General features: G+C 40.0%; 3 protein-coding genes across 4 annotated transcripts; all 3 read right to left on the bottom strand.

Moving 5' to 3' along the window:
- Positions 1-905: 905 nt before the first annotated feature.
- Positions 906-13,668, bottom strand: LOC311018759 (putative polypeptide N-acetylgalactosaminyltransferase 8). 2 transcript variants are annotated; one of them, XM_084017835.1, is made up of 11 exons: positions 13,329-13,668; positions 12,325-12,673; positions 12,041-12,207; positions 10,905-11,091; positions 9,672-9,869; positions 9,472-9,586; positions 9,124-9,309; positions 8,805-8,942; positions 8,600-8,692; positions 8,325-8,495; positions 906-1,153 (listed from the first exon to the last, which is right to left on the bottom strand). In XM_084017835.1, the coding sequence occupies exons 1-11, from the start codon at positions 13,480-13,482 to the stop codon at positions 1,073-1,075; spliced, it is 1,839 nt and encodes a 612-aa protein (XP_083873961.1). In that variant the 5' UTR covers positions 13,483-13,668; the 3' UTR covers positions 906-1,072. The 2 variants fall into 2 exon arrangements, with proteins under 2 accessions (XP_083873961.1, XP_083873960.1); XM_084017834.1 differs by lacking the exon at positions 906-1,153 and adding an exon at positions 7,529-8,148.
- Positions 13,669-14,644: 976 nt separating this feature from the next.
- LOC311018089 (putative polypeptide N-acetylgalactosaminyltransferase 8) lies at positions 14,645-20,572 on the bottom strand (the record flags this gene model as incomplete). Its single annotated transcript, XM_084016867.1, has 12 exons — positions 14,645-14,821; positions 14,941-15,108; positions 15,689-15,784; positions 15,874-16,011; positions 16,211-16,396; positions 16,563-16,677; positions 16,932-17,129; positions 17,207-17,390; positions 17,500-17,666; positions 18,550-18,737; positions 19,534-19,619; positions 20,458-20,572. 12 exons carry the CDS (start codon positions 20,570-20,572, stop codon positions 14,687-14,689), a joined length of 1,776 nt encoding a protein of 591 aa, XP_083872993.1. The 3' UTR covers positions 14,645-14,686.
- A 950-nt stretch (positions 20,573-21,522) lies between these two features.
- On the bottom strand, positions 21,523-26,346 carry ndufa9a (NADH:ubiquinone oxidoreductase subunit A9a). Its single transcript, XM_084017014.1, has 11 exons — positions 26,237-26,346; positions 25,418-25,591; positions 24,854-24,951; positions 24,630-24,721; positions 24,334-24,475; positions 24,122-24,224; positions 23,800-23,870; positions 23,377-23,453; positions 22,263-22,358; positions 21,885-21,951; positions 21,523-21,784 (listed from the first exon to the last, which is right to left on the bottom strand). The coding sequence occupies exons 1-11, from the start codon at positions 26,289-26,291 to the stop codon at positions 21,614-21,616; spliced, it is 1,146 nt and encodes a 381-aa protein (XP_083873140.1). The 5' UTR covers positions 26,292-26,346; the 3' UTR covers positions 21,523-21,613.
- Between the last annotated feature and the right edge of the window lie 1,041 nt (positions 26,347-27,387).

Consider the following 27,387-nt stretch of genomic DNA (forward strand, 5'->3'; position numbering starts at 1 on the left):
GATCGCCGAGGAGTTTTGGGAACGGGGATGGACTGCAGCCTGGCAGGTCTGGTGGATCGCGTGGGGTGCCGGTAGTGCTGCAACCTGGTCCTGAAGTCCACCTGGATCCGATCGGGATCGTTGAAAATAAAAATAGCAGTGAGGACGATGTAGTGATCGTCTCATTATTGAAAATTATTTTTTTCTCAAGAAATGAGACGGCCATGGAATCCCCCTCTTGCTGGAGGACTCGTTCTTTTGGTTTTGTAAATTTTCGCAACGAATATGTATTAAAAAAATAAAGAAATCCCCCGAGTAGTGTCCGAAAGTGTTTTTTCATTTTGCCTTTGAGTCCACTATATAGTGCCCTCCATAGAACTCCCCTATATAGGGAGTAGGGAGTAGGGAATGATTTCGGACACAGTATAAAATCCCACTCGTTCGGCGTGTTATGGAAGCGTTGTGATTGGATACGTAACAGCGAATCAGAATTGAGCTTCTCCAAGTCTCTGATTGGTTGCTATGGTAGCACATTTGTAACGCTGTGCCAGGTTGAGCGAGCGTAAAGACAAAGTTGAGCGCGCACAGAAGGGACAGATTGAGAGCGCGCGTGCAGCGGTCTGCAGCGCAGCGAGCAAGAGTTTGAGAGAGGGCATGAGAAAAACTGAGTGAGAGTAATATATTTTTGCCTGCTCAAATGACATTATGTTTTGCTCGCCTATCATTTCTCTTCAAAATATAATTTCTGTGCTCGCAAAATATATTTTTCTGCGCTCAAAATCTCACATTGCTCCTTCATGAATGTGGCACAAATATAACGCCATAACAGGACCAGACGTATTTTAACGGTGTCCGCGGTTCCATGTAGGAAATACTGCACAAACTTTCTTTTGGACTCTTTTATTGCCAACCGAGGTGAGAAAACACTTTGAAGGAATTAAAAACCATCACAAACTGTCTATTTATAGAACCACATTCATAACAAATTGAAGAGGAACTAGCATTAGCCGCAAGCTAAAGATGGAAAACTCCGGTGAAGATGAATTGTCCCAGGTCGAAAATATGGAGGTTGCTCTTAAAGACAAACGAAACATTAAAGACATGCACTCTTATGCCTGCCGAGCTGACTCAGGGGACGAATGCATTTCTTCTCCGAACACTCCAACGAAGCACACTGCAAAAAAAAGCAAAAGCAGCAGGAATGAGTCACAAGAGCAACCGTCACTGTTCGAGCTACAAAACACAATAATCTCAGCTTTCACCGAGAAGATAAATGAAAGGGCAGACCAAACGGATAAAGCTGTCCACTACAACACCGTCCAAATTGACGGTTTGAAAAAGTCACTGGATTTCTGTCATCAAGAAGTTGTCGACTTAAAAAACAAAACGTAGCTCTAAAAAACTCTTGTGAGCTGCTTAAGAAGAAAGTGAACGAGATGGAGCAGAAAGTGAATGAGACTGACCGCTACAGTAGACGGCATAATCTCCGACTGCACGGGGTTCCCCAAAAAGATGATACCAACATCAAATCTCAAGTCCAGGACATCTGTCGAGCTGTGCTACCTGTCGCGGAGGCTGAGCTGGTCGTAGCAGCGGTGGACGTTGTTCACAGAATAGGGAGACCAAAGGATGGAGGAAAGGACCAGCTACTGCGTCCAGTGATCATCAGGTTCTTATCCAGGACGGCCAGAGATGTCCTATGGAAAGGCTCCAAGGCTAACAACTACCTGAAGAACCACCGACTCCACTTCAAAGAGGATTTGACAGCAGCTGACCGAGACGCACGCAGTCGTTTATGGCCAACAGTGGAAGAAGCAAGAAAGAGGGGTGACAAGGCCTACTTTGTTGGAAACAGGGCGTTTGTGAATGGGAAAGAAATAAAATAATGTGACAGGTAAAGTACAATGTAAGCGGAAGTAAAGTGTACTGCTATGTTTTGGAATCTTTTATTCCAATATGTTTATAGCTTTATGAAGTACACGAGTTATCAATATGGCAATAAGGTTTATTAGTGCAGTGTTTCCTGCAGGTACAGTTAAGTTTAAGAAAAACTAACGATTGGTTAAAGTTGTTTTTTTTTTCTGGGTTGTTCGTGTTCTTAATGTCAATTTCCATTCTTTCTGTAAATGCCAGGGGTATTAGAAACGTGTTAAAGAGAAAGTGTTTATTTTTGTATTGTCAAAACAAAGGTGCTGATTTTTATTTTATTCAGGAAACCCATGCTTCAGAAGCAGATGTTGCGTTTTGGAGGAATCAATGGGGGAAAAATGTGTGGTTATCATTTGGAAGTAACAGGTCAGCAGGGGTCGCTATATTACAGGGACATTTTAAAGGCAAAATAATTAAACATCTCTCGGACAAAAATGGTAGGTGGTTAATACTTCTTGTGGACATTGACCATTCTCAATTTGTCATCACTAATATATATGGCTATAACAATAAACAAAATAACACAACTTTGTTTACAACAATTGAAGGTAAAATAAGTAAACTATTATTAACATTTCCTACTGCCAAGGTATTATGGGGAGGTGATTTCAATACAGTGTTGGATGATTCCATGGACAGATGGCCCCCAAAGAACAAAGTAGGGAATGAATTAGTCAATATCTGTAGTAGTATGGACCTCATTGATATCTGGAGACACAAAAATCCAAACCAAAACTCATATACATGGTCAAACAAGGACAAATCTCAACTATCTCGTTTGGACTTTTGGTTGATCTCCTCAGACATTGAAAATAGAGTGGAATCAATTATAATAGAGCCCGCGGTTTTCACTGATCACCAAGCTGTTATGATTAAGGTCAACATGGCTTTATTAAAAAGTAATTCCAATAGAGATTACTGGAAATTAAATAAAACACTATTACAGAACAAACAATTTAAAAAGGATACCCAGGATATTATTGAAAAATATTGGAGACAAGCTAATACATTAAACAATTTTGGAAAGTGTTGGGAATTAATGAAATTTGAGATTAGGAATTTAGCTATAATCACTGGGAAGAAAATTGCTAAAAGTAAAAGAGAGAATGAAACCCAAATAATTACAGGAATAATTCGATTATCTGAAAAAGTAGGTCTTTCTGAAAGGGAACTTGGAGAATTAGCAGCTCTACAACTCAAATTAGACAAAATGTATGAAGAAAAAGCCAGAGGTGCCTTTATTAGGTCCAGACGGAAATGGTTAGAACAAGGGGAAAAGTGTACAAAATATTTTTTTAATTTAGAAAAAAGGAACTATGAAGTTTCTTCCCTATCTAAACTTAAAATGAATGACCAGATTTGTGAAGACAAAAAAAATATTTCTCAACATGTTGCTGATTTCTATCAGAGATTATATTCTAATGATAATGAAAGTGGAGATAACATTGATTTATTTATTAAAGGAATTGAAAATGACATCAGAGGTATTGATGAAGGATTTAAATTAACCTGTGACCGGAAGATAGATTTGATTGAAGTTCAGAAGTGTATTGGTTCCCTTAAAGACAACAAGTCTCCTGGTAGTGATGGTCTGATAAATAAATTTTATAAAACATTTGTCAAAAACTTAGCCCCGTTATTAGTTGCTGTATTCGAAGAAGCCATAGACAAAGGAGAATTACCACCTACTCTTCGACAAGGGCTTATTAAATTGATTCCTAAACCAAAAAAAGATCAATTAAGTATCGAGAATTGGAGACCAATTAGCCTTTTAAATAATGATGCCAAGATTTTTGCTATGATCTTTGCTAAAAGATTAAAACTAGGATTAGAAGATATGATTGACGAGGAACAATCAGGTTTTATGCCTGGCAGAAATATATGTAATAACATCCGTTTAGTTTTGGACATCATTGATTATAAAGATTTTAAGATGATAGTTTTATTTTATTTGTCGATTTTTATAAAGCATTCGATACAATAAGTCATCGATTTATGTTCAAAACTATACACAGCTTTGGTTTTGGTGAAAGGTTTTTAAAAGCAGTCAATACACTTTATAAAAATTGCAACAGCTCTATTGGACTGGCCCATGGCACTACTCCAAGATTTAACATTAACCGTGGTATAAGACAAGGTTGTCCATTAAGTCCCTTTTTATTTATTCTTGTCACACAAATTATGGCTACACACATAAAAAAAGCTTCATTTAATGGTATTATGGCAGTAGATAGAGAATTTAAATTATCACAACTTGCTGACGATACTACAATTTTTTTATCAAATAAACATGAAGTTGCCAAAGCAGTCCAATGTATAGAGATGTTTTCCAAGGTATCGGGATTAAAAATAAATTTAGGTAAATCAGTGTTGTTTCCACTTAAAGAATGTGACTTGTTGGAGATAAATGGTATTCCTGTAAAGACTACATTCACATATTTGGGTATTGTGATTAATAAAAATGAAAAATTCCGTAACAACTCAAACCTCGACCCAATTGTTGAACAAATTAAAATGAAATTTAACATGTGGTTAATGAGAGATCTTTCATTAAATGGCCGAGTTTTACTTTCCAAGGCTGAAGGAGTGTCACGAGCCGTTTACGTGTCTCTGACTTTGGGTTTGTGTAATACAATATATAAAAATCTTGATAACATTTTATTCAATTTTATATGGAGAAATAAATGTCATTATCTAAAAAAAGAGATATTATGTAACACAAGACAAAATGGAGGCCTGGAAGTCCTAAGTTTTGAAACATTAAATAATACTTTTAAAATTAAATGGCTAACAAAATTAATTAATGAAGATGATAATATTTGGAATGCTTTCCCTAAATTCATTTTTAATTCAATTGGAGGTCTCAAATTCTTGCTAAAATGTGATTATAACCCTGATAAATTACCTGTGAAGTTGGCCAATTTTCACAAGCAAGCTCTGCTGGCTTGGAAAATGGTGTACAAACACAATTTTTCACCTACAAACTATTACATTTGGAACAACAGGAGTATTCAATATGAAAATAGATCTTTGTATAACAAAAACTGGATCAATAATGGTATTTTTTTAGTTTTACAACTCATGAAAACTAATGGTCAGTTATTACTTTATGAAGAATTTATTTCTAAATTTAGTATAGAAGTTACGTCAAAAGAATATGATGTAATCTTTAATGCTATCCCCAGGAATGTGTTGCAACTTCTTTTTGGTTATACAACTGATCATTATAGGACAGCTCCTATAAACAATATTTTTCTCGGGAATGTTGATATCACAACTCACAAATGTACAAATAAATACATCAGGAACCTTTTGATAAATGTATCTATTCCTTCTGCTATTTTTTTTTGGAAGTCTCTTTATAAAGAAGTGAATTGGAAAAAAAATGTGGTTGATTAGTAATACATTTTGTCTGAATAACAAGATCAAGGAAGTATCTTACAAAATTATACATAAAATATATCCAGCAAAAAAAACACTAGAAAGATTTAAACTTGATATTGAGTATTCCTGTGATTTCTGTGGTTTGTTTGATGAATCTATAACACATTTATTTTTTCATTGTTTATATTGTCAAATGTTTTGGTTAAATGTACAAAAGTTTATTGAAAACAAAACTGGACATTCACTAAAACTACACGAAAAGGACATTTTGTTTTACTTTGAAAATAACAAAATGGAAAATGATTTTATTTTTTTTGTACAACTTGTTTTATATTTAGGTAAATTTCACATACATAAAAAGAAATTTTACACTTTTTTTGCAGGAACTGTATCAATACAGCACCGACCGAATAAGTTTTTATTTAATTAATATGATTGTTTTTTCCTTTTCTCTCTCTTTGTATATTTATACCTTTATTTATTTTCTCTCTTCCCCTGGCTCGACAGTTTTTGATATGTATAATAATTATTAATAAAGTTTAATTAAAAAAACAACAAAAAAAACAACAAAAAACAGCATTTGTGACGTTTTTTTCCCCAGAATGCCTGGTTTTGCGAGGCAAATGCATGCGCATGCTTGATTCAAAACGCGCCTAATGACATAAGGCGCGTTTCGAATCAAGAGGCTTGTTCAGGATGGTCTTGGCTTGACTTGACTTGACTTATCACGCCGAAGAGAGCTGCAGGTGTCTGAGGGGGCGAGCTCTAAAAGAGATGGCAGCCAAACGCCCTCAAGTCGGACAACAAAGTCAACGTGACTATGGTGCTCAAGCGATAGAACACAGCAGCAAACCAAAGAGGATATGTTATATATAAAGTGTGTGTGTGTGTGTGTGTGTGTGTGTATATATATATATATATATATATATATTCTAGTCCTGCTCAATGTCCTGAGATGACTTCTGTTGTGATTTGACACTATAAATAAAATTGAATTGAATATATATATATATATATATATATATATATATATATATATATATATATATATATATATATATATATCAAGTCGAATTCGCCTAAGCATGCGCATGCATTTGCCTCGCAAAACCAGGCATTCTGGGAAAAAAACGTCACAAAAGCTGGTGATAACTTCCCTTTGCGACATATCACATGACTTTAAAAACTTGCGGTATCTCCAGGGTACCTCCCTCTGCATGCTTTTCCGTGCAGTTGGTCTGAAATAAGTGCGGACATAAGACACTCCCCTCAACGTTGCCCTAGTTGGTTAGAATTACCACGTGGTATAACACGCCAAGTTCCCACCACGTCAAGTCGGACACAGGTGCACTTCACGGACCTTTTTTTAATTTTTTTAAATTTAAACTTGATTAATAATTATATACATAACAAAAACTGTCGCTCCAGGGGAAACTTCACGGACTTTGCACAAAGAATATGGCCTACCCAGTGGCGCTGGCTTTCTTCGTCGCTGACAAATTCGAGCCGAGGCATTTGAACTCCCCTTGTTGACGGAGGCTGAGGAATTTTCTCACGTGGGAATTCTAACCAACTAGGGCAACGTTGAGGGGAGTGTCTTATGTCCGCACTTATTTCAGACCATCTGCACAGAAAAGCATGCGGAGGGAGGTACCCTGGAGATACCGCAAGTTTTTAAAGTCATGTGACATGTGACATGCGCATGCTTGATTCGAAACGCGCCGATAGATTGAAGTAGAATCAAGAAAAATTCATTTCAGCACCTCTGGTAGACGTCGAATCGACCTGCCTGACCGATGTTGATTAGACATCAAATAGACGTCAAAATGTTTGCTGGGTACCTATAGCACTTTGATCATAGCACTGTTCTTAAGATATGTTTGCTGAACAGCTACTACTTTACTCAGAGGAGGACCTAACACTTGTTTCTATTTTTTTAGCTCTTACTTTATCGGCAATGATATGTTGTGGTTTCTTTCTTTGGACAAATGTACTTATTGGTATTGGCTTATTGGCTTTGGACAAAAGCGTCTGCTAAATGCATTAACTGTAGGCTAAATGTAGAACAAACTTGATAGAGCGGTTTTTAAGTTGGACCAGAGTCGAGAATGTACTTGGGGGAGATGTCAAAAACATACTGTTCTGGTTCGTTTTAAAAACCGCTCTATCAAGTTTGTTCTAAGTTACAACAAGACATTCAGCATACAAACAAGTTTTTCCATTGACTTTTACCACATTTACTTGTCACAGTTTGTTTATTGTTATTGTCCTCAATGTATGCACCTTCGTCACCAAGACAAACTCCCCATTGTTGTAAAATCCTTCTTGGCAATAAATGTTTCTGATTCTGAAAATTAACTTAACTAAATGATGTATTATTCTCCAAAACCATGGCATTTTACCAGTCTCCTTGTCCAAGAAGACATTTTAACACTTTGGTTAAATATGGTCACCCCCCCCCCCCCCCAAAACAGTCAGATTAATAAATGGTAGAAAAAAAATATTACTTGTAGACATTCATAAGTAGAGCAAATTTCCAAAATTCTGTTTTCAGGGAAAAAAAGTATATCCATTCCACATGACTTACCAAATCGGTCAAGTAGAGTATCTTTCAATAATTACAAAGGTCATAGCAGTATTCTGATTTAATTCCTTTTTCACACTCGGGTGTTATTATCCACCGACTCATGAGCACAAAAGTGCAATTATTGTTCGACATACACACAACACACACACTTAAAAGGGCTTAATTATGTTTTGGATTTCCCATCTTTGGCCAGAACATTCCTGTATGACAAGTTTGCCGCTTTTAATTTCCAGACATCTTTTTGTCTGTCTGTTCTTCAGCTCTTTCCCCTGGAAAATAGAACACTTGTCAGGAATGCAAAGGCAACATTCAGACAGCTATGAGTCTCCCTAAACCCATCCACCCTCGAATCTGGTTACTATAATTTAAAAAAATTAATCGCTTCATCTTGTCCTTGACTTTCAGATACTTTGCTGTATGTTTTTACTGATAGGTGAACTCGTACCTGACTGAAGTCCCAGTAGATCCCCATTACTTTCTGCATGGCCTCTTTGCAGTTGTACAGGCCAGGCTCTGTATCTTGCTTCCCCACGTCTGCTATGCACCGGTTGTCATTGTACTTGTGGGACTTTATGCCACCAATGTAGAGCTCGCCGTTGGAGCGATAATAACAGATCTAAAAAAAAAAAAACCGGATTGAGAGGTTTTATAATCAAAAGCCAACAAACGAACATGATTTAAAATTGTCACCTTTCAACCATAATTAGCTCCTCGACTTACTTGAGGTCCATAGTAGTAGCAATTGAAGGCGATGGGTGTGTGACCTGGCACCGGGCCCTGGTCTAAGCATACGTCAGCATCGAGATTCTTCATCTGTAAGTGGGGGGAGATCATCATTTCTGTCCAATCTAGTGAAAATGTATCCAACACTATGGTATGTAAAATGTGGAAATGCATGTGGCTGTGGCACACACACTTAACTTACTCCTCCATAAGCCAGTAGGTCGTCCCAGGGGTCCAACTTGGGATACACATTTTCCAGGTACCATTTGAAAGGTTTACATTTCAACCTTTCCCTGAGTTTCTTCCTCTCCGTGACATTCCCGATGTCAAGTCCGTGATTCTGCAGAGAGTGGGGCGTAATTCGTTTGTGAAATAATACAAAATGTGCTCATAACTATTCTACGAAGCCTCGGACGTTCGTCCTTCATCCCGTGTGTGGAAGAACGACATGGGAAAATCAAAAAGGCTTTTTTTTTTTTTGTCGTTTGTTTTTTTGCTCTTCATGATGACATTTCAAGTACCTCGAATGGCAAGTTCCAGGCCAAGTTGACGTTGTGTTTGTATTCGTCCATCCAGATTTCTGCTACCCTCAGGGCGTTTCTCTTCATGGCTATGCTCAGATCAAGTAAGTAGGGCTTGTGGGCTCTCTCGATGTGGGCAATCTTGGAGCATGGAACGACCTCAATACTGCCTCCACATGTCCACACCTATAAGAGCAAAAAAAAAAAAAAGCCCCATGTCTTCCTGGTAAATTTGCATAAAACCAGCCAGAAACAGTCTGGCTCCTACTCTACTATGATCTGTGCTCTTTGTCCCTCCAAGTTGGCCATCGACCACGCGATCTGGTGAGTTATCTGAAGCTTACTCACGCGGATTCCTAGCTCAACATTTTCTCCACCGTAAATTTTCATTCCTTCATCGAGGAGCCCGATTTCTCCTAGAAACTTCCTGTCAGCGACTAGGATCCCCATGACAGACGGACTTCTGTCGTGAAAGAAGAGAGCCGTTAGTACAACAACCACTTACACCAGGTCCAGGTGTTTTTCGCTGCATTGTAAAATGAACTTACTTTCCAGGCAATGAGCCGTCTTTGAGGTTGTAATACTCGTCTGAAAAACCCTCGTACATGCACCACAAGGCCCAGTCGAAGGCGTGTGCTGCCGGTTGATATTCGACGACCCTGAGGTCGTCGTAGTAGACTTTGTCAAACACAGGGGAGGTCACCACCGTTCGGTCACCTTTGATCTGTGTCAGCAGGGGTTCAGCCCTGCATGAAGGTGAGAGAGGAGATGGGTATCACTGAAACAATTTGTGTTTTATAACTTCTGCTGCTTGAATATCTTGTATTTTTGACTGTGAGTCACTGAGATTTAGGTTTCCAAAAGAAGGCAGAACATTCATCTCACATGCACTTCCGTTTTAAATTGTACACAACCCAAGTGCCCATTGATGCAGCATTTGAAAAGGTCTAGAGGTGTTGGATTTTTTAGATTTATTTTGCTCAAGCACAATTGCAAATCAGCACCATACTAGTGGCGAATGACGAGAAAGTTGCTGAGCAGCTCCAAGCCCTGGTTCCGTCAGTGAGGCTGTACTGGAATCAGATAGTGGTTGTTGCCACAAATGTGTGTGACTGGTTAAATGGCATTCCTGAAAAAGTCAGCAACGTTTGTGATTAAACAAAGGTTGAGCTATGCCGCTGGTTTGACTTTAGAATCTGTGACCACAGCTGATATGGAATCCTACCCGAGTACCATTTAATTACTGTAGAAAAAGTATTACGACAGGTCCAAACCATCAACCTGGTCCTTAACTAAGTACCGCATGTTATCGTCTCATCACATGATCAAACTTGACATTGGACAATATTAACATACGTATTAACGTATATGTTTTAATCACACATCTTTATATGAAAAAACAAAGAAATTATTATTTTAGGGCCATCTCATTATATGCACCTTAATGAAGTGTCTCATAATTCAAGTCTTTTTTTATTATTATTATTATTTTTTAACATTATGCATGTCTTGTATCGTGAGCCTGTGTGTCTTTTTTAGTGTGACCATCATTTGTCCGGGGACTTTAGAAGAAAAAAACAAGTCACAGCTTCTTGGCTTACTGTGGTGTATTCATAATGTTTCTAAAAGTGCACTGTTGCCCTTTAAATAAACTAATAAATAAAAAAAATAAACTATGCTTGAGAATTGCAAGTAAATTGCAAAAATCCAAGGGTGTATACAGCAAACAATCTACTTTCTTAAATAGTATAAATAAGCTGGCTGTAAGTGAATTGCCATACCACAGCTCGTGGACTTCGATGTGCGCGTCCAGGATGGCGACCACGTCGGCGGTAGCAGCCCTCCACCCAGAAGCCCTGGAGAACGCAAGGCCTTGCTGCTCCTTGTGCCTCACTCTTGTAATACGGAGACTTGGGTTCTGCTGCTCGATTAACTTCACGTACGTGTCCAGGGCCTCCTTCAGGTCGTCTGCATGGAGAGGAGAATGGCGGCACGTGTTACGAGATTAAGGGATAAATAAACAGAGATCAGCGATACATATTGTTGGCACATACATGCTTTGGAAGAGGCTGTGAAACCTGTTTGGGCACCGATTAAACAGAGATCAGCGATATATATTGTTGGCACGCCGGGGCGTTGCTAGACAAAGCTCTACGGAGGCACAGGCTCCCTATTACTAAAATCACAAAAAAGAGCGGTGCACCGGCTACGACATGCACACTGCCGTGCACGGACGTAATGTGTGCGCCGGACCCAGACCACAAGGTGCGTTGTGGTCTGGGTCCGGCTGTGAAACCTGTTTGGGAACCGATTACCAAGAATGCAAAGAGGGAGCCATAGATCTGATCAAAGACATGCATCAGATGCTCATAAACTACATTATACATCGGGTCAAATTGAAGTTGTAGTTTGTGATGTCCTGATTGCGTTCTACTGAACGTTTTATATAAGAACAAACTTTTACACATTAATGAACATGTTACAATGAAACCGTCACCAAACAAGTTCACACATTGCCGATTAAAAGGGGGAAAGCGATCTGCATTGTGTTATAGCAGAGTCGTGGAGGTCCGACGTCTCCGTCGCTATGGTTTCCCATATGAAAACCACTCAAACTCTGCATTTTAGCTTTAATTTCAGAAGTTTAGATGTGCTAGCGGTGGAAGATATGTCCTCATCCAGTCTTTAAGCTAACCAAGGTCTGACTGTAGCTTCATCATTCCCCGTACAAGAAGAAAGCAAATAAGCCTAATGGTACACAAAAAAGACATTTGGCCATTGATGTAGTAATATGAGCAGCCCAGGCACAATGATGCATGTTTACCAGCCTGACCTGCCCTCCTAGTCTTATTTGTAGCTTCTCAAACAGTGGAAAAACATATCTTTGCACAGTCTGATTCATTTGCAGTCAACCAACCATTGGAGCTATTGTCATCCACCAGTATGATCTCCTTCAACAGGTTTTTGGGGGTGCGGTCGACGATGCTGCGGACAGCTCTTTTGATGATAGACAAGGCCTCATTGAGGTAGATTAGGATAACTGCTAGGCTCGGCAGGTCCTTTGGGTACTGCTTTTTGAGACACCTATTCAGAGACAGAAGGGTTGGCCAAACTTAAAAAAAGAAGGGAATCGATGAACTATTGAGAACTTTTCCGTATATGAAATTCGTCATCACAGGAATGGAAAATGACAAGTTGCACCTTTTGTCCCTGGTATCTGGGAGAGGTCGGTCTAGAGGAAGGCGGTCGCTAAGAAAAACGTTGTATCCGTATTTCTCAAACAAACCCTGAGCCTCCCTCTGGTCCTCCTCGGACAGATTGTCCCCCCACTCCTTGAACAGGTAGGAGTTGGGGAACAGTTTAGTGGACTTTTTCTCTTTGGCAGCCTCCTCCTTTTTATCCTGCAGGCTCTTTGCTCCGGGTTGCTCGTTCTGCTCCGGCGGCTTTATAACCGCCGGCTGTTCAACCTTTGCAACGTTTCTCTGTTTGTCCTCTTCAAGCATTTTCTGCATGGCTTCCTGCTTCTGCTCAAAAGCCTTGACAACATTGTCTTGAGGAAAGGAAGGAGGGAGAGAGAGAGAGAGAGAGACATTATCACCATTTGCAGAAAATACTGTTGTTTTTCATAATCAAAATAAAACGTCTTCCTTCATGTTCTCTTGATTGATTACATAAAAAACAACTTTTTATTGATATCCAGGAGGTAAATTGGGCCATTAGCCTAAGAAACACACAATAGACAAAGACATGACACAAACAATATAAAAAGAAAAAAATATAAAGTTTGACCTAATTTATCATTAATATACTGAAAACGTACCAAAAAATCATTTTTGCGCATTGCTCCTTTCTTTTCCTACGCCAGAGTCACAAATGTATTTGTTTAGAAAAAGGAAAGGAAAGGAAAAATGCGCAAACATTATTACGTTTTCTATATGCGCAAAAATTATTACGTTTTCTATATATAACGTTATGTTTTATTTATATACATTTTTTTTCCCCCGAGTGTCATTATTTTGTTTGCAGACACACAGACGATGTCTAAACACACACACCAAACATTTAAACTTGAATTTAGTTCAAACTGACCCCAACTTTCTTTCCATTTCTCCATTTTTTTTTTTTTTTTTTTTACAGCCGATACAAATAAATAAATCAGAATAACTTGTATAAACAGAGAAGGACTGAACGTTGCCTCCACTCACACAGCCTGTCGACGCTCCTCTCCAGGTCAGAAAAACTCCGCACAATGCGCGGCGTGTCCAGCTCCGTGCGCTCGTACTCGCTCTTCAGATACGTGCCCAAGTAGAGGATGAGCGCGAGGCCCCCCACGAGGAGCATCGGCTGCCTGGGTCTCATTGATAGCTCACCGAATGACGCTCCAGTCAAGGGAATAAAAAAAATTAAAAATAATGATGATAATAACAAATTCAGATCATTGGACAGGGTTCAACCACACAGACGTGTGATGACAAAGACATGATGACATCCGGGAATGTGATTCCTCTAATAGTTGAGCACGCGGGGTGAGCCTTCCTGTCCTGCGTGTCTGTAAGATGACCAGGTGTTGCTGATGAGGGTAAAATGGGCGTGGCTTCTCGTGCGTAAAGGTGTGCCAGTTACTCTCAAAAATGGTGTTGCCAGGAAGGCCAGAAATAGTCTGGCATCGAACACACACAATGCATTGTTTTTCTGTTTGGAATGTTTTTACAGAAAAACCTAATTATAATCTGTACTCTGGAACATTCTGGCACTGTGCTAATAAGTGAAAATACCTGCTACAAAAAAGGTTGTTCACATTACAGATCAATTATGAATTTTGATGTTAAAATGTGTTAATAATTATTATATTGAGCAAAAGAGTCATATTCGATGGGAAAAACAGTGATTTAATGTATTTATGTTATCAATGGTGGAATGTAAGTAATTTTACTCAATTACTGCACTAAAGTACAATGTTGAAGTACTTATTGAATAATTCCATTTTATGCTGGTTTATTCTTGTACTCCACCACATCTTAGAGGGAAACATTGTACTTTTTTCTTTAGCACCACATTTATCAGGCATGTATCATTATTGATTACAGCTGCAACATTAAAGTGATCAACACATTAATGCATCAACAATTTCAATACAATAATATTAATCTACATAATGTCATTATATACACATAGCTTAAGTGCCCTTTAGTGTAAGAGCTACATACCTGAGCAATCAAGTCAGATCACATAACAGAAGGGAGGGTAACAATGTGATCAATATCTTTTTTTACAAAACAAGGACAGACAATGGGCACAACGTTGAACTGCAACCCATTAACCCGCCCCCAAATGGTGGATGTTGCATTTAGTGTTCATCATGAGCGTTTGCATAATACAGCACATTATGTGCCGCGTATATAAAGTGTTGTTGCTCATCTTTTACAAAAGAAATAATGAGACAAAACAAACTCAATCGAAGCTTGGCACATTTTTTTTTACATTTTGTATAAAAAAATGTAAATGAGACGCAGTTTGTTATTATACTTTGTTAATACGTTATGAATTCGGTTTAAGCTCCACATCAAAAGCTTTTGAGGAGATGCTCGATCCTCCAGCTCTGTCCCGTGCACCGCTGAATGACGAGCTGGTAGTAAGAGTTTTCTCCCTGGGCCACTTCCAGACATCTATTTGTTGCTCTGTTTCTGATCGAATGACCCTGCAGAAGAAAATGATGACATACAATAATATGTTCAAGAACCTTTCGTGTTGGATTGGACATTTATGACGTTGGTACTGGCAGCATCGTTCAGATAGTTTCTGTATCTGAGGTCTTACTTGTCGGAAGTCCCAGTGCATGTGGAGTTGGCTTCGTGTTGCCAGCTGACAGTCGTGCAGCGTGGGAGTGCTGCCGGAGCCCGGATCCACCAGGCAGCGGTTATTATTATATTTGTGAGATTTAATCCCCCCGATGAAGATTTCACCATCCGTGTTGTAGAAGCAATGCTGGTGAAAAAGAATGAGTTGTGATTTAAACATTTCAATTTTATTTGTATTATTTGTTTGTTTTTTTGTGAAGCAAAAACAAACAGTAGTGATTTGACAACAATAAAGATAAAAATAAATAAAAATGAGGAGGGGAAAAAAGAATGAAAACAAAAAAAACTACAAAAAAAGAGAAAGAAAGAAAATAAATCTAGTATTATATTAAGTGTTTTTAAATAATAATATTAAAAATAACTTATATTTTATCATATATTATTTTATTATATTAAATGTATATAGCTCCTTTAAAAACAACAGTTTACAAACACAAACGGGTCTATACACAAATACAACTACACATTAGCAGAGCAGGAGAAATGATAGGTAGAGTTTAAGAGTTAAGATAAGGTAAAACTAACAGTAGAAAGCCATAAAAAATAACTAAAATAAAATTAAAGAAATTAAAAAGTTTAAACAGGCGAATAATAAAGATATAATGCAGCTACTGCGTTTTTAGAGTGTTTCGGAGAAGCATGTGTTTAGTGTAGTTGTGAGTATGGGAAGAAAGACAATTCATCATTTCAGTATTTTCTCAGATCACCTGTGGCTGCTGGAGGTGGCATCCATACAGGACGGGTATGTTTCCTGGGATGTCCCCCTGGTCCACACAGTAGTCCCTGAGGAGGGTGTTCTGCAGCTGTACAGTGTTATGACCATGTGAACATTCATTGATTTTATATTAGGGATAGAAGTCATCAAATACCGATTTCTGATCATCTCCCTCACCACACCGTAGCCCAAGAGGTTCTCCCACGTTTCCAGACTTGGATAAACGTTGTCCAGGTACCACTTGAAAGGTTTACACTGCAGCTTTTCTCTCAGCTTCTTCCTCTCGGACACGTCGCCAATATCGATCCCGTGATTCTGTGTGTCATAAAGTGGTAAGAGATGAGCACGGACGACAACATGCAGCATGCACAACACCAGGAGCCTGAAACCGGAGCAGTGATGATGAAAAGGCAAAGGATAAACATGAAATAAAATAAAAATAAAAAAAGATTTAAAACATAATGAATGGGTTAGCTAGAAAGCCCACGTCCATAAATCACCAGAGGGAGTTAACCTGAAGAGGAATGTTCCAGGCGATGAACACATTTGGCTTGTACTCATCCAGCCAGATTTCGGCAACCCTCAGGGCGTTTCTCCTCATGGCAGCGTTGAGGTCGTTTGCATACGGTTTATGTGACCTCTCGATGTGAGCGACCTTTGAGCAAGGCACCACCTCTACGCTCCCTCCACACAGCCACACCTGCAGCAGGAAAGACACACATCACATTGTCATTGGAAGTTCAGCTGGAAATTATTTTAAATCATTATTTCTTCTTCTTCTTATTATTTTTTTTATTTAAATGTTATTATTAATATTATTTAAATTTAATTATTTTCTTATTTGCTTAACCGTTTCGGCTACTCACGCGAATCCCAAGCTCGACATTTTCTCCCCCGTAAACTGTCATCCCACCATCGAGCCCACCGATTTCTCCGAGGAAGCTTCTGTCTGCTGCAAAGATTCCCATAAGAGAGGGACTCCTGTCCGAAACAGACAATCAGTCCCATAGTCTCATGCAAAAATGAACGCTGCCTTTAAAAAGCAGCGATACAATAATTATTTTGTATTTAATAGAAAGAACAGGGTAAGATAAACTGTCAAAGTAATGTAAACACTGGTAATTACCATTAAACACAGAAACAGTATTTCACAGTGGTAAGAAAAGTGCTTCTTCATAGGTCAGGGTCTACTTTAATCATCCCACTCACAGGGTAAAATAATGTGTTCCACATACTTTCCAGGCTGCGATTCGTCCCCCGTCTTCATCCACTCCGGCCTAAAGGACTCATATATGCACCACAAAGCCCAGTCAAAGCCGTGAGCGGACGTGATGTATCTTTCCACATGCAGGTCATCAAAGTGCACCTTATCAAACACGGGCGACACCACCACCGTCCTGTCGGCTTTGATGCGGGCCAGTAAAGGTTCGGCCCTGGGAAGGACACCCAAATGAGTTCTCAAATGTGGGATTAGAACCAGGCAGCGAAGGAAGCGTTAAAGTGTACATACCATCCCTCTGTGGCTTCAACGTGGGCGTCCAAAATGACCACGACATCAGCAGAGGCGTGCTCCCAACCCGAGATCCGGGACTGGGACAAGCCCATTTGTCGCACGTGACGCACTTTCTTTATGAGTCCGGGTCGCTCTGAGTGAATCTGAGTAATGTAGTCCTGCAACGGCTTCCCCAGGTCATCTGGGAATATAGTCCACACAGTCAAATGTGTGAATGAATTAATTGAAAATGCATGGCTCATGGTTTTAGAGGAACATCCTCGTGCTTTAAAGTGCACCGTTAAACGTACTGTAAGTGCTACAGTCGTCCACGAGGATGATTTCCCTCAGCAGGTGCTTCGGCGTGTGGGTGATGATGCTTCGTATCGCCCTTTTAATGATCGAAAGAGCTTCGTCTATGTAGATCAGCACCACGCTGACGGTCGGCAGGTCGCTGGGGTAGGTCTTCATCAGGCATCTGAGTGGAACCAAACATAGAGTTAAGGTCTCAGTCTCAGTGTTGCATCGTGGGTATTATGAGCGGACGCAGGTAAAGATTACAAAGAACTTTAGATCATTATTTGTCCGTAGTTGTGTGTCTTATTCTGGATAAAGGACTTTTATGCCTCGTCACAGCACATTGACTTCATGTATTTCTGACTTTTTGAATGTTTCCAACTCTCACGCTCCTCCCCCACGACCACCGAACTCCTCCCCCTCGACCACCGAGCTCCTCCCCCTCGACTTCGTGCCCTTTGAAATCCCTTAGATCACGCCACCTTTGAAACGCGGGTCCGATGTTGACTCTGGTTTTATCACGGGCACCGTCACCATCTTTCTTTTTTTCCTTCTTTTCCACCGGAGTTTTCTTTTCCTTGGTTGTTTTGGACCTCCTCGTTTCGGTTTTTAACGAGGAATTAGAAGCTTGTTGCTACTTCCCTCCACCTCCCCCCTGTTATAGTGGTACGACCCGAGGGGGGAGGGGCTCTGTGTGTGCACGAACACAGCCCTGCGTGCTGATTGGTCAGGATGATCCGGGCGCTGTAGAACTTTGCAAAACAAACAACAGTCTCTACGTGCATGTAGAGGCACGCTTTTTTTTTCCAAAAAACTGATGATTTATGTTGTTCTATCGGAGCGTAGTGTCGGCTTCAGTGAATATGTTGCCGACTGGGACTTTAATATTGCTTTGATACAGTTTTTCGCATATTCAAAATGCAGCCAATCATCAGTATTCTTTTTATGATTTATTAGATTTACTGCATATAAAACACTAGTAGAAGACGTTAGACTTCAATGCATCACAAGTTACTGCAAACATGTTCAAACCCCCTTCTAGAGTAGTTGTGAAGAAAGGCTACCTGCTGTCTCTTGTGTCTGGAAGCTTCCTGTCCAGTGGCAGCCTGTTGCTCAGGAAGGCGTTGTATCCGTAAATCTGGAAGAGAGCTTCAGCCTCCTTCTGTTCCTCCTTGGGCAGGTCATCGCCCCACTGGGCAAACAGGACGGAGTTTGGATATAATTTTGGCATCACGATCTTCACTTTCTCTTCCTGGTCCACGTTTGGAAGAGGTTCACCGACGGAGCTCTTTCGACCAGATACTTCTATCAGCTTTGCTTTGGTGAATCGTGTTAATAAAAACACCAAAAAAAAGACAGAAATCATAAACAGCGTCAGTAAAAAAATAGTATAAATCTGTTCTGGCAACTTAGCTGGAAAGTTTGAAAGCCAAATCTTACTCCCTCAGTAAAATCAAATGTACAAAAACATCTAATATAATAAAGGTTCATTTTTCCTGTTTTTCCAATGACAATTTCAATGCTGAGCAGTTGCAATATTTGAAACATTAGACACAATACACCAACTATATAGACATTAATGATTCACTTTTTCACTTCAGAAATCATATGAAAATCGAGCATCAATGTCCGAACGCGTCATTAAAGTTCATATACACAATGAGAATCATCACCATTCTCATTGGATGCAAGTTTCCCATTAATATTGTCCGTAATGGACCGTAAAATGTTGGATTGAAACTTTCCAAGGAGATTTATTTTGTCATTTAATGGGGGTATATACCGAATATACATTTTGTATATCTGTGAGCGTTTCAGACAGATGAGCAAAGGTATATTCAGACAGACAGCTTGAGGAAAAATAATGTGTTCTTTGAATCATTGGGAATGAGCGTAACGTGTCCCCTTTAAGTAGAGCTTCTCAGCACACCTTCAATTGTATGTCAGGTTAAAATAGAAATAATGTTATGTTTGAGAAGGTGATACATGCTTCAATATGTAATCTACAGTCCTGTTCTGCATGAGAAATAGAAGAACTAACACATTACTGAGTTACTGCCAATCACTGCCAATGAAGCATCTCTGTAGAAAACCCCCTCCCCCTCCAGCCTTCCTGAGCCCGCCCCCTCTGCTTCTGGGTGGAGCCCAGAGGTCATTTAAGGGTCAGCTTCTCACCTGTATCAGCCTTACATTGACAACAAAGAAGCTGGCAAGCCCGCATCCCTCTCTCCTTGGTTTAGTTTATTCATTTTTCCTACGTTTGTAAAGATTGACCTAGAATACCTTTTGTTCACTTGTGGTTTATTCAACCAGGAAATGTTTATTGGATCTGACATCCTTTGTTGTCAGAGAAACCAGCTAAAGAAGTAATAAAGAGACTGGAAACCCCCTCTATGTGCTCATCTGTTCTACAGACAGACCGTTATGTTGATCTCAACTCCAGAAACCTGCACCCAGTCTCTAAACCAGAGATCTTCAAAAGGGGGTCCCCAAGATTATTTTATCCCAAACTGTTTTTCTTCCAAAATTTAAAATATATATATAAAAAAATACACATTTACATTAATCCAACATATAAATGTTAATAATTGTTGTGTAAATGTGAAATTGTGATGTAGAAATGCCGATATAGAATTTCAATATGTTCTATAAATATATGAATCAGTCAACAATTATTATTTTAATAGCTTAGCCTTGTATAGGCCTACATACATCATTACAAAGTACCTTTATAAACTGCCCTATGAGCTGCACTTCACATTATTATTGGCCCGGTTTAATAAGCAACACAATATGTAATGGGGGGGGGGGTCCCTCTACTGGGTCACTATCAGCCTTGGGGGTCCTTGGCCTGGAAAAGGTTGAAGACCTCTGAGCTGTAAATGTCAGACCTTTAATAAAACACAAGCTTACATCATCCCAATCCTTTTGCCAAGTATTTATATTTAGGTTGCTTCTGAATTGACACTCACTCAGCTTGTTCAGGGTCTTTTCGATCCGGTCCAGTTTGGTCCTCACAACCTCTGGCTCTGAGATCTCCACTGGAAAAGATCTGCCTGTTGTCCAACTGGCCAGCAGGTAAATCATGATGTATATCAAGAGTAAAAAGGCTCCAATGATTCCAGCTCTCCGCAGGTACGTCTTCATGGTAGGTCCTCGTGAAGGATCAGAGCGTGTAGTTCTGTCTCTTCTATGCCAGCCACGTTAGCTCAAGCTGTACAGAAACGCATCTTATCTGGAAGATAAACGACTTTCGGCTGACATTTGTTTATGGAAATCTACAAAAGCTTAACGAGGCTAACGTGTAAACTACAGCCTAGTAGCGACCTAGTGACTTGAGTGTGGAGCGGTGGACTGACATTATCTATCAAGCAGTACATATCATGGTTTCAAAGTACACTTGGGTATTTAGTGCGACTACAAAGCCTGTTCATTCTCCCTTGACATTTTTATTGTTTTATTGCACTCCAAGTATATCTTTGCTATTAGCAACAACCTTGATTAGATGTGGGCCGGGCTTAAATACTGCAATATTAAAGCAACTCTACTACCTTAAATACATATTCATCCTATGTGTTGTCTGTGTTTGTTCTATTTTAGTAATTGTATATAATTATTTCACTTGTGTTTCTTACTAGCTCATTTGTTGTTAATGATTTATGTAAAGTGGCTGCTGGTACACTGCCAACTTCCTTTAGGGATGAATAAAGGTACATAATTACACCCTTGTGTTATGTCTTATTACAACTGTTCAGGCTCTGCCAGCTATTTGTAAGTATTACTCTCTATTGTATTTAGTTCTGAGCCCAAACTTGACCCCTCGAGGACATTTACATTGTTGTTAAGGTTTTCTGTTGTCTTGATGGAAAATAAACATTGCAGTTTTCCTGCAGACAGCAGAGTTTACTGTTGGTCTACATGGCTTGGATTGTGTGTGTTCTGTAGTGCAACTATGAAATGTAAAAGTCTAATGGGGCGAACATGAAGAACGGGTGGAATGGTAAAGTCATATCTAAAGAAAACACTTGGAGACAACCTTGGAGGATATTTTTCTATTTATGTACAGAATATAGTTAAAGACCAAACAAGCAAAGGTACTGACATCCTCTGGCTGGTGTTCTTGATAGTTTAATAGTTGACCGTCTTGGCCGGCTTCGTCTCATCCAGGTCAGCTTCCAGGTAACGGAATCGGCGATGGCGACGCAGAATCTCGATTGCCCTTTGTTCTACAGTGGAAGGAGTGATGCCCAGATCCTCCAGACCAGGAAGTCCTGGGTACTTCATGTCTGTTGTGTGAAACTGGGAAATAAAAAGCGCAGTACGGAATTAGAGTTCTCCGTGGAGGCTGCAGTTACGTGTCAAAATGTTTCACATTATATCAAGATGTTGGTCGTCTCACCCTGTCGACTTTGTCTGCGGTTGTCCACGGCTCAAAGGGGTTCATTGAGAAAAACTGAGCAGCGAGGCTGAAACAAAAAACAGAAACTATTACACAAGAGTACAGTGGTATACCACAACAGCACCCTGCAGAGGTTTGCATTATTTATGGCTCTGTAGGGGAACACTCTGATGAGCGGGTTGCTGATTTGTTTGTATGTGTTCAATTTGCACACCACAAACATTGGGTAACATGTAAAACATTTCTGCAGAATGGGAAATAGGATCGACGAGAAACAAATACAGAAACAGCTCATGTGTATTAATGTTGGGTTTACACTTTGCAATCTACAAGCTTCTGGTGTAGTTGGTTGGCTTACGTACATAAAAAAGCACTTACTGATAGAGTGGGCGGGGCAGAGGGTAGGGCACAAACGGTCTGTGTGCCACGGCGTAGATGTACTCCACCAGGTCATGAAGGAGGTAACGGTTGGGACTAGACGACAACAGAAACCCATTTATGAAGGAGAGCATTCATCATGTAGATCTCACAGGTGATACAAATCCAGGTCATAAATCACAGACACAAGGCTACCCAGCCTTCAAAACAACGTTCCTGTGCAAGACACAAGGTATGCACCTTTGTCCCACCTCATTATTCCAATCCAACCGTTTTGTAAACACCATTCATATGGGGAGTGTACATCACATGATGAATGACAGGTCTAAAATAATATTGAATACGTTTGGAATGTGAAAACGCCAGAAAAAACTAACACACTTAATCAATGACAGTTATTGACTAATGCACATGAAACAATAATATGCAAAAAAAAAACATAATTAAAAGTAAAAAATAATAGTTACTAGGGCTGTCAAAGTTAACGCGTTAATAACGCGTTAACGCAACATCCTCTTAACGCCGTTAATTTTTTTAACGCGCGATTAACGCTCGGTATTTAAAAAAAAAAAAACGCGCATTGTATGATTTATGGCCATCTGTGGCACCTGTAGTCTTGATCCAGAGGGAAGGTGCCTGTCCACAGGCAGCGGTGTTTCCCCGCGTCCCATTCATTGTCTATGTGAAAAGCCGTGCAATGCATTCTGGTAGCGTTGCGGCGAATGTCGAGAGACTGCGCGCGAGTTGGCCGCTCCTCATTTGCCTAAAGTATAAGTCGAATCTACTTTATGCTAATCAGAGGCGCCGGGCTCGACTCGCCGCCTCGGGAACGCTCGCATTTGCCAAAAAATGCGATTAATTTGCAATTAATCGCGAGTTAACTATGGACAAAATGCGATTAATCGCGATTAAAAAAATCAATCTTTTGACAGCCCTAATAGTTACACAACAGTATGAAATAAAAACAAATAAAACGTCAACTCATTACAGTAAAATAAGTGAATAGGTAAGTCTTGAATTATTGTTTAAAGATTTTAATACCAGCAGCTCTCGGAGCATCGTAGGTAAAACAAGTCAAATGATTTTAACATAAATAAGGGAACTGACCACCTACCCAACTAATGCATACGTCTTCCCATTAGCATCGGGGTCTCTGACGGCATTAATTATGGCCTTGGCCACATCCACCACCTGATAAAAGAGACGTGTTAGTTGGGTTCATTTGATGAGCACATTCACTGAGTAGAGGTATTTAGTGTGTGTGGTTCCCTTTAGACAAAATAGGACTGTGAGATATTGGAAAGCCAATACATTTGTTTCAAAGTACATTGTGATTGGACCATATTTGCTGCAGTCATGCTTCAAACCAATGATGATGCCCAGTAAGGCAATGAGAACAGAATGAACTTCTTAGTAATCATATTCTTTTGAACTGGAAACGCATTACTGCCAGCCACGCAATATTTTACAAAATACTTCTGAAAGTTTAAATGTATTATAAAATATTAAAACAGCTGCTTCCCATCAACAAACTTACATGAACAGGCTGCTTCACAGTCTTCTTCCCCATGCCGATGAGTGGAACAGCATTGCCAAACCAGCGCATGTCTTGAGAAGAATGACATTTTCACTGGTTAGCTGTTAACGAAAACATTTTGAATACTGTGGAACAAGAAGTCGAATTGTTTTAGCAACAGCTCCACTTGTGCTTGATGAAGGGATGCCAATGCATTTAATTAAGTAGCACAAATTAGGAGTGTCCATGACGGAGCACTAAATGGACGGCAAACATCACTGAAAAGGAGGCAACATTCCCTGAAACAACCACACCTTTAACTCACACAAAACGGCTGTCTTACTTGCATAATAGTTGAAGAATCTGTCCTCCCTCCCAAAGACCTCAGCGGGCTTCATGATGATGGCGTCAGGAAACTCATCTCTCACCGCGTTCTCTCCTACAGCCTATGATAAAGGGACATTACATACAATGACCAAGCACATTTCTACAGGTTAACCCTCACTGGCGTTTTCGTCATTATACTGTGTGCACTGTGTCGAAAGAGCTCTTCACCTTGTTCCTCAGGTATTTGGACTGACTGCGTATGTCGGCATTGAGGTGAGACATGTGGACCAGCTTTGTAATGCCGGCCTGTCTGGCTGCCTTGGCAATCTGCTGAGGGATGGTGACGAAGACATCATCAAAGCCATAGTTCCTGTACACACAAAAGAGAAATATTTCAGAACGCTTGCCTGCAATTCACAGAAATGTCCTGCAAGCAACATTCACCGATACTTCATTTCCAAAATTCTATTTCATGTGAACATGAATACATGAATCAGATACTTCCAGATATTTTCCCAGCCTACCTCGTCTCCCACTCTCTGCCCACGAGGTTGATGACAACGTTAGAGTGCTCCAAGGCCCGTTTGATGGAGTCTTTGTTCCTGGCGTCCCATTCCTGCAGCAAGACAGAGCAGAGATAATGTGCAGTTCATTAAAGGCCCTACATTCAAAAGATTCCTACATTCATGAGGGCTGCAAGATTTCTTCAAGATACCCGTGTGTGTTTGTGTTTCTGGGTGCATCTTACCATGAAGATTATCTGTCCAAGATCACCCATGGGCCTCAAGTACATGAGGTCATACTGATCACAGCGGTGAGGGACTATGATCTGAGAGCCAATACGACCTGCAAAGTTAATAAACACAAATTCATTCTCAGCTGAAGCAAAATAGGAGAATGTTGAAATAACTTTTCAGGACAATACAAGATTTTTCCAGGACTTTTCTCTCTCTCCTCATTTTCCATTGGTCAAATGTTTTCCAGGATGCGTGGGAAACCCGTCAGAATATGTTTATGTGTTGTTTTTTCACTTCACTGCTACTTGACTTGACCAAGAGCGTAAAGTAATTACGTTTCTCACAATTTTGTTGCAAGCAGGTTCCATAAATCCTGCTGGGATACCGACTACCATTCAAACAACATTTAGACTCAGACAACAATATAATACATAGGCCTAACTCTTCTCCCATGAGATCTTATCTGGGATACCCGAGATGTTTACAAGCACAAGCTCAAAATACACAAGTTTGCTGAACATTTAGCATACATTAGTATGTGTATATAACTTCATTACTTATTTACACTAACTCACCCAGCCTGTTGACGACATATCGACCCAGAAATCCGGTGGCTCCAAACACTGTTGCCGCTATTCCGCTGGAGGAGGAGCGTCCTCCTTTCCCTTTGGGGATGACGGCATCGTGGAGCTTCCTCTGCTGGACGGTGGTGACGGAGGCAGCTGACCACACGGCCGTGGAGCAGCTGTCTGTTCAGAGGACACAACAAAAACAACAACACAGGCAGCATCAACCGGGAGAATACCACTTGTCAATGTATTCTAAAACCAGTCGATCTTTAATCATAATAATTATTTTCCTTTTTGTTTAAACTGTTCTGTCTGGTCTCTTAAATTGTATGGCATACCGAGGTGTGTTACTTATTCCGTGATTTAACTGTTCATATAAATTGTGAAAGAAAACAATACATTTCAACACCATCACCAACTACATATTTGAATTACTTCAAATTGGAGATAATTAAACGGTGACACTGAGAAACTGTTCTATTATAACACAGGTCGTCAAATTAAAAGCTGTTGCGTTATTGAAACGTTAACTATGTTTATGAAAACCGACAGGGAAGGATCATAGCTACAGCTCAGCCTTTAACGTTACTTTATTAACGCACTAACTGACAGGTAGCTGATAATAACACAGATATTCAAAGATACTACTAGCTAGCTGAAGCCCTTGCTAGCCGAGCCTGTTAGCAAGGTCACTGAAGCCGAGTGTGCGGTCTAACTGTGAGTCTGGGTTAGCATGACGTATGCGTATACGTATCTGAAATCACAACATTATAGTCTAGCGTGTTAATTTAATATTCAAACACCCGTCCTGGTAACGTTACTCACTTGAAATCCTTGGAAGGACACTCGCAGGACGGCTAACCAGCGCTACGGCCGCCATCTTTCCGACTACGGCATCCCGTGTGGGCCAAAAAGCCGACGGCGATCACGACAGTAGTGATGTGACTTCCGAAACGGAATATAACAATTGCATATATTGCATATAACAATGTGTCATTTGTTTATTTTTAATAATGTTTCTTTAATTCAACCTGTATTCTACTTAAATTAAGGACACCTAAGACCGGCTCATTTCATAGTGGCACATAATTAGGAGTTTTCTTTGGCCAGACATGTAGTTCACAGAAGTGGCCACTAGATGCCACTGTAGAGTCAGGTTTCATATTCGTTTCAAGGCTTCAACATAGTGATGGGCAAAGGGAAGCTTCGAAACAGTTCGAAGCGATGTTTCAGTATGTGTTGAAGCCTTGAAACGAATATGAAACCGGACTCTACAGTGGCATCTAGTGGCCACTTCTGTGAACTACATGTCTGGCCAAAGAAAACTCCTAATTATGTGCCACTATGAAATGAGCCGGTCTTAGGTTTCCTTAATTTAAGTAGAATACAGGCTGAGTTACAGAAACATTATTAAAAATAAATAAATGACACATTGTTATATGCAATACAATAATCAAAGATTTTTATTCAGAAATAATATTTGTTCAGCTCTTTTTGAGCTGAGTCTGACACTTAAAAATGTCTTAGTCAGTTGGTACAAATTAGGGAAGACAGCACGTCGCTCTTGCCAGTATTTCAAATGATCTGCCCGTCTTGGAATAGCCGTTTAGAAACATAGAGGCGTTCCTTCAATCACTGAACTACAGTCACGTGACATGGGCGTTTCAGAACCGCTTTTCGGCACAGCGTTTCGAAACGTTTCGATCCGGGACTTCAGAGAAGCGCCGACAAGCCCGTTTCGGAAGTCACATCACTACAGGCCAGACACATCATGCTGTTCTCAGTAGGTGAACTTGTGTAATCTCCAGCAACGGTGACATGGCAGAAAGGGGAGGCAAAAAAGTGTTAGTTCCATCAATCCAAGGTGCACTTGGCACTGCATTTACTGAGCCTTATTGTTAGCTATCTACAAACAATAAAATAATGCATGGTCCAATGAAAGGAACATACTGTACATAGTAACTGTGACAGTGGAA

Source organism: Eutrigla gurnardus (genome assembly GCF_963514095.1).
Source record: "Eutrigla gurnardus genome assembly, chromosome: 9".
Lineage (NCBI taxonomy): Eukaryota > Metazoa > Chordata > Actinopteri > Perciformes > Triglidae > Eutrigla > Eutrigla gurnardus.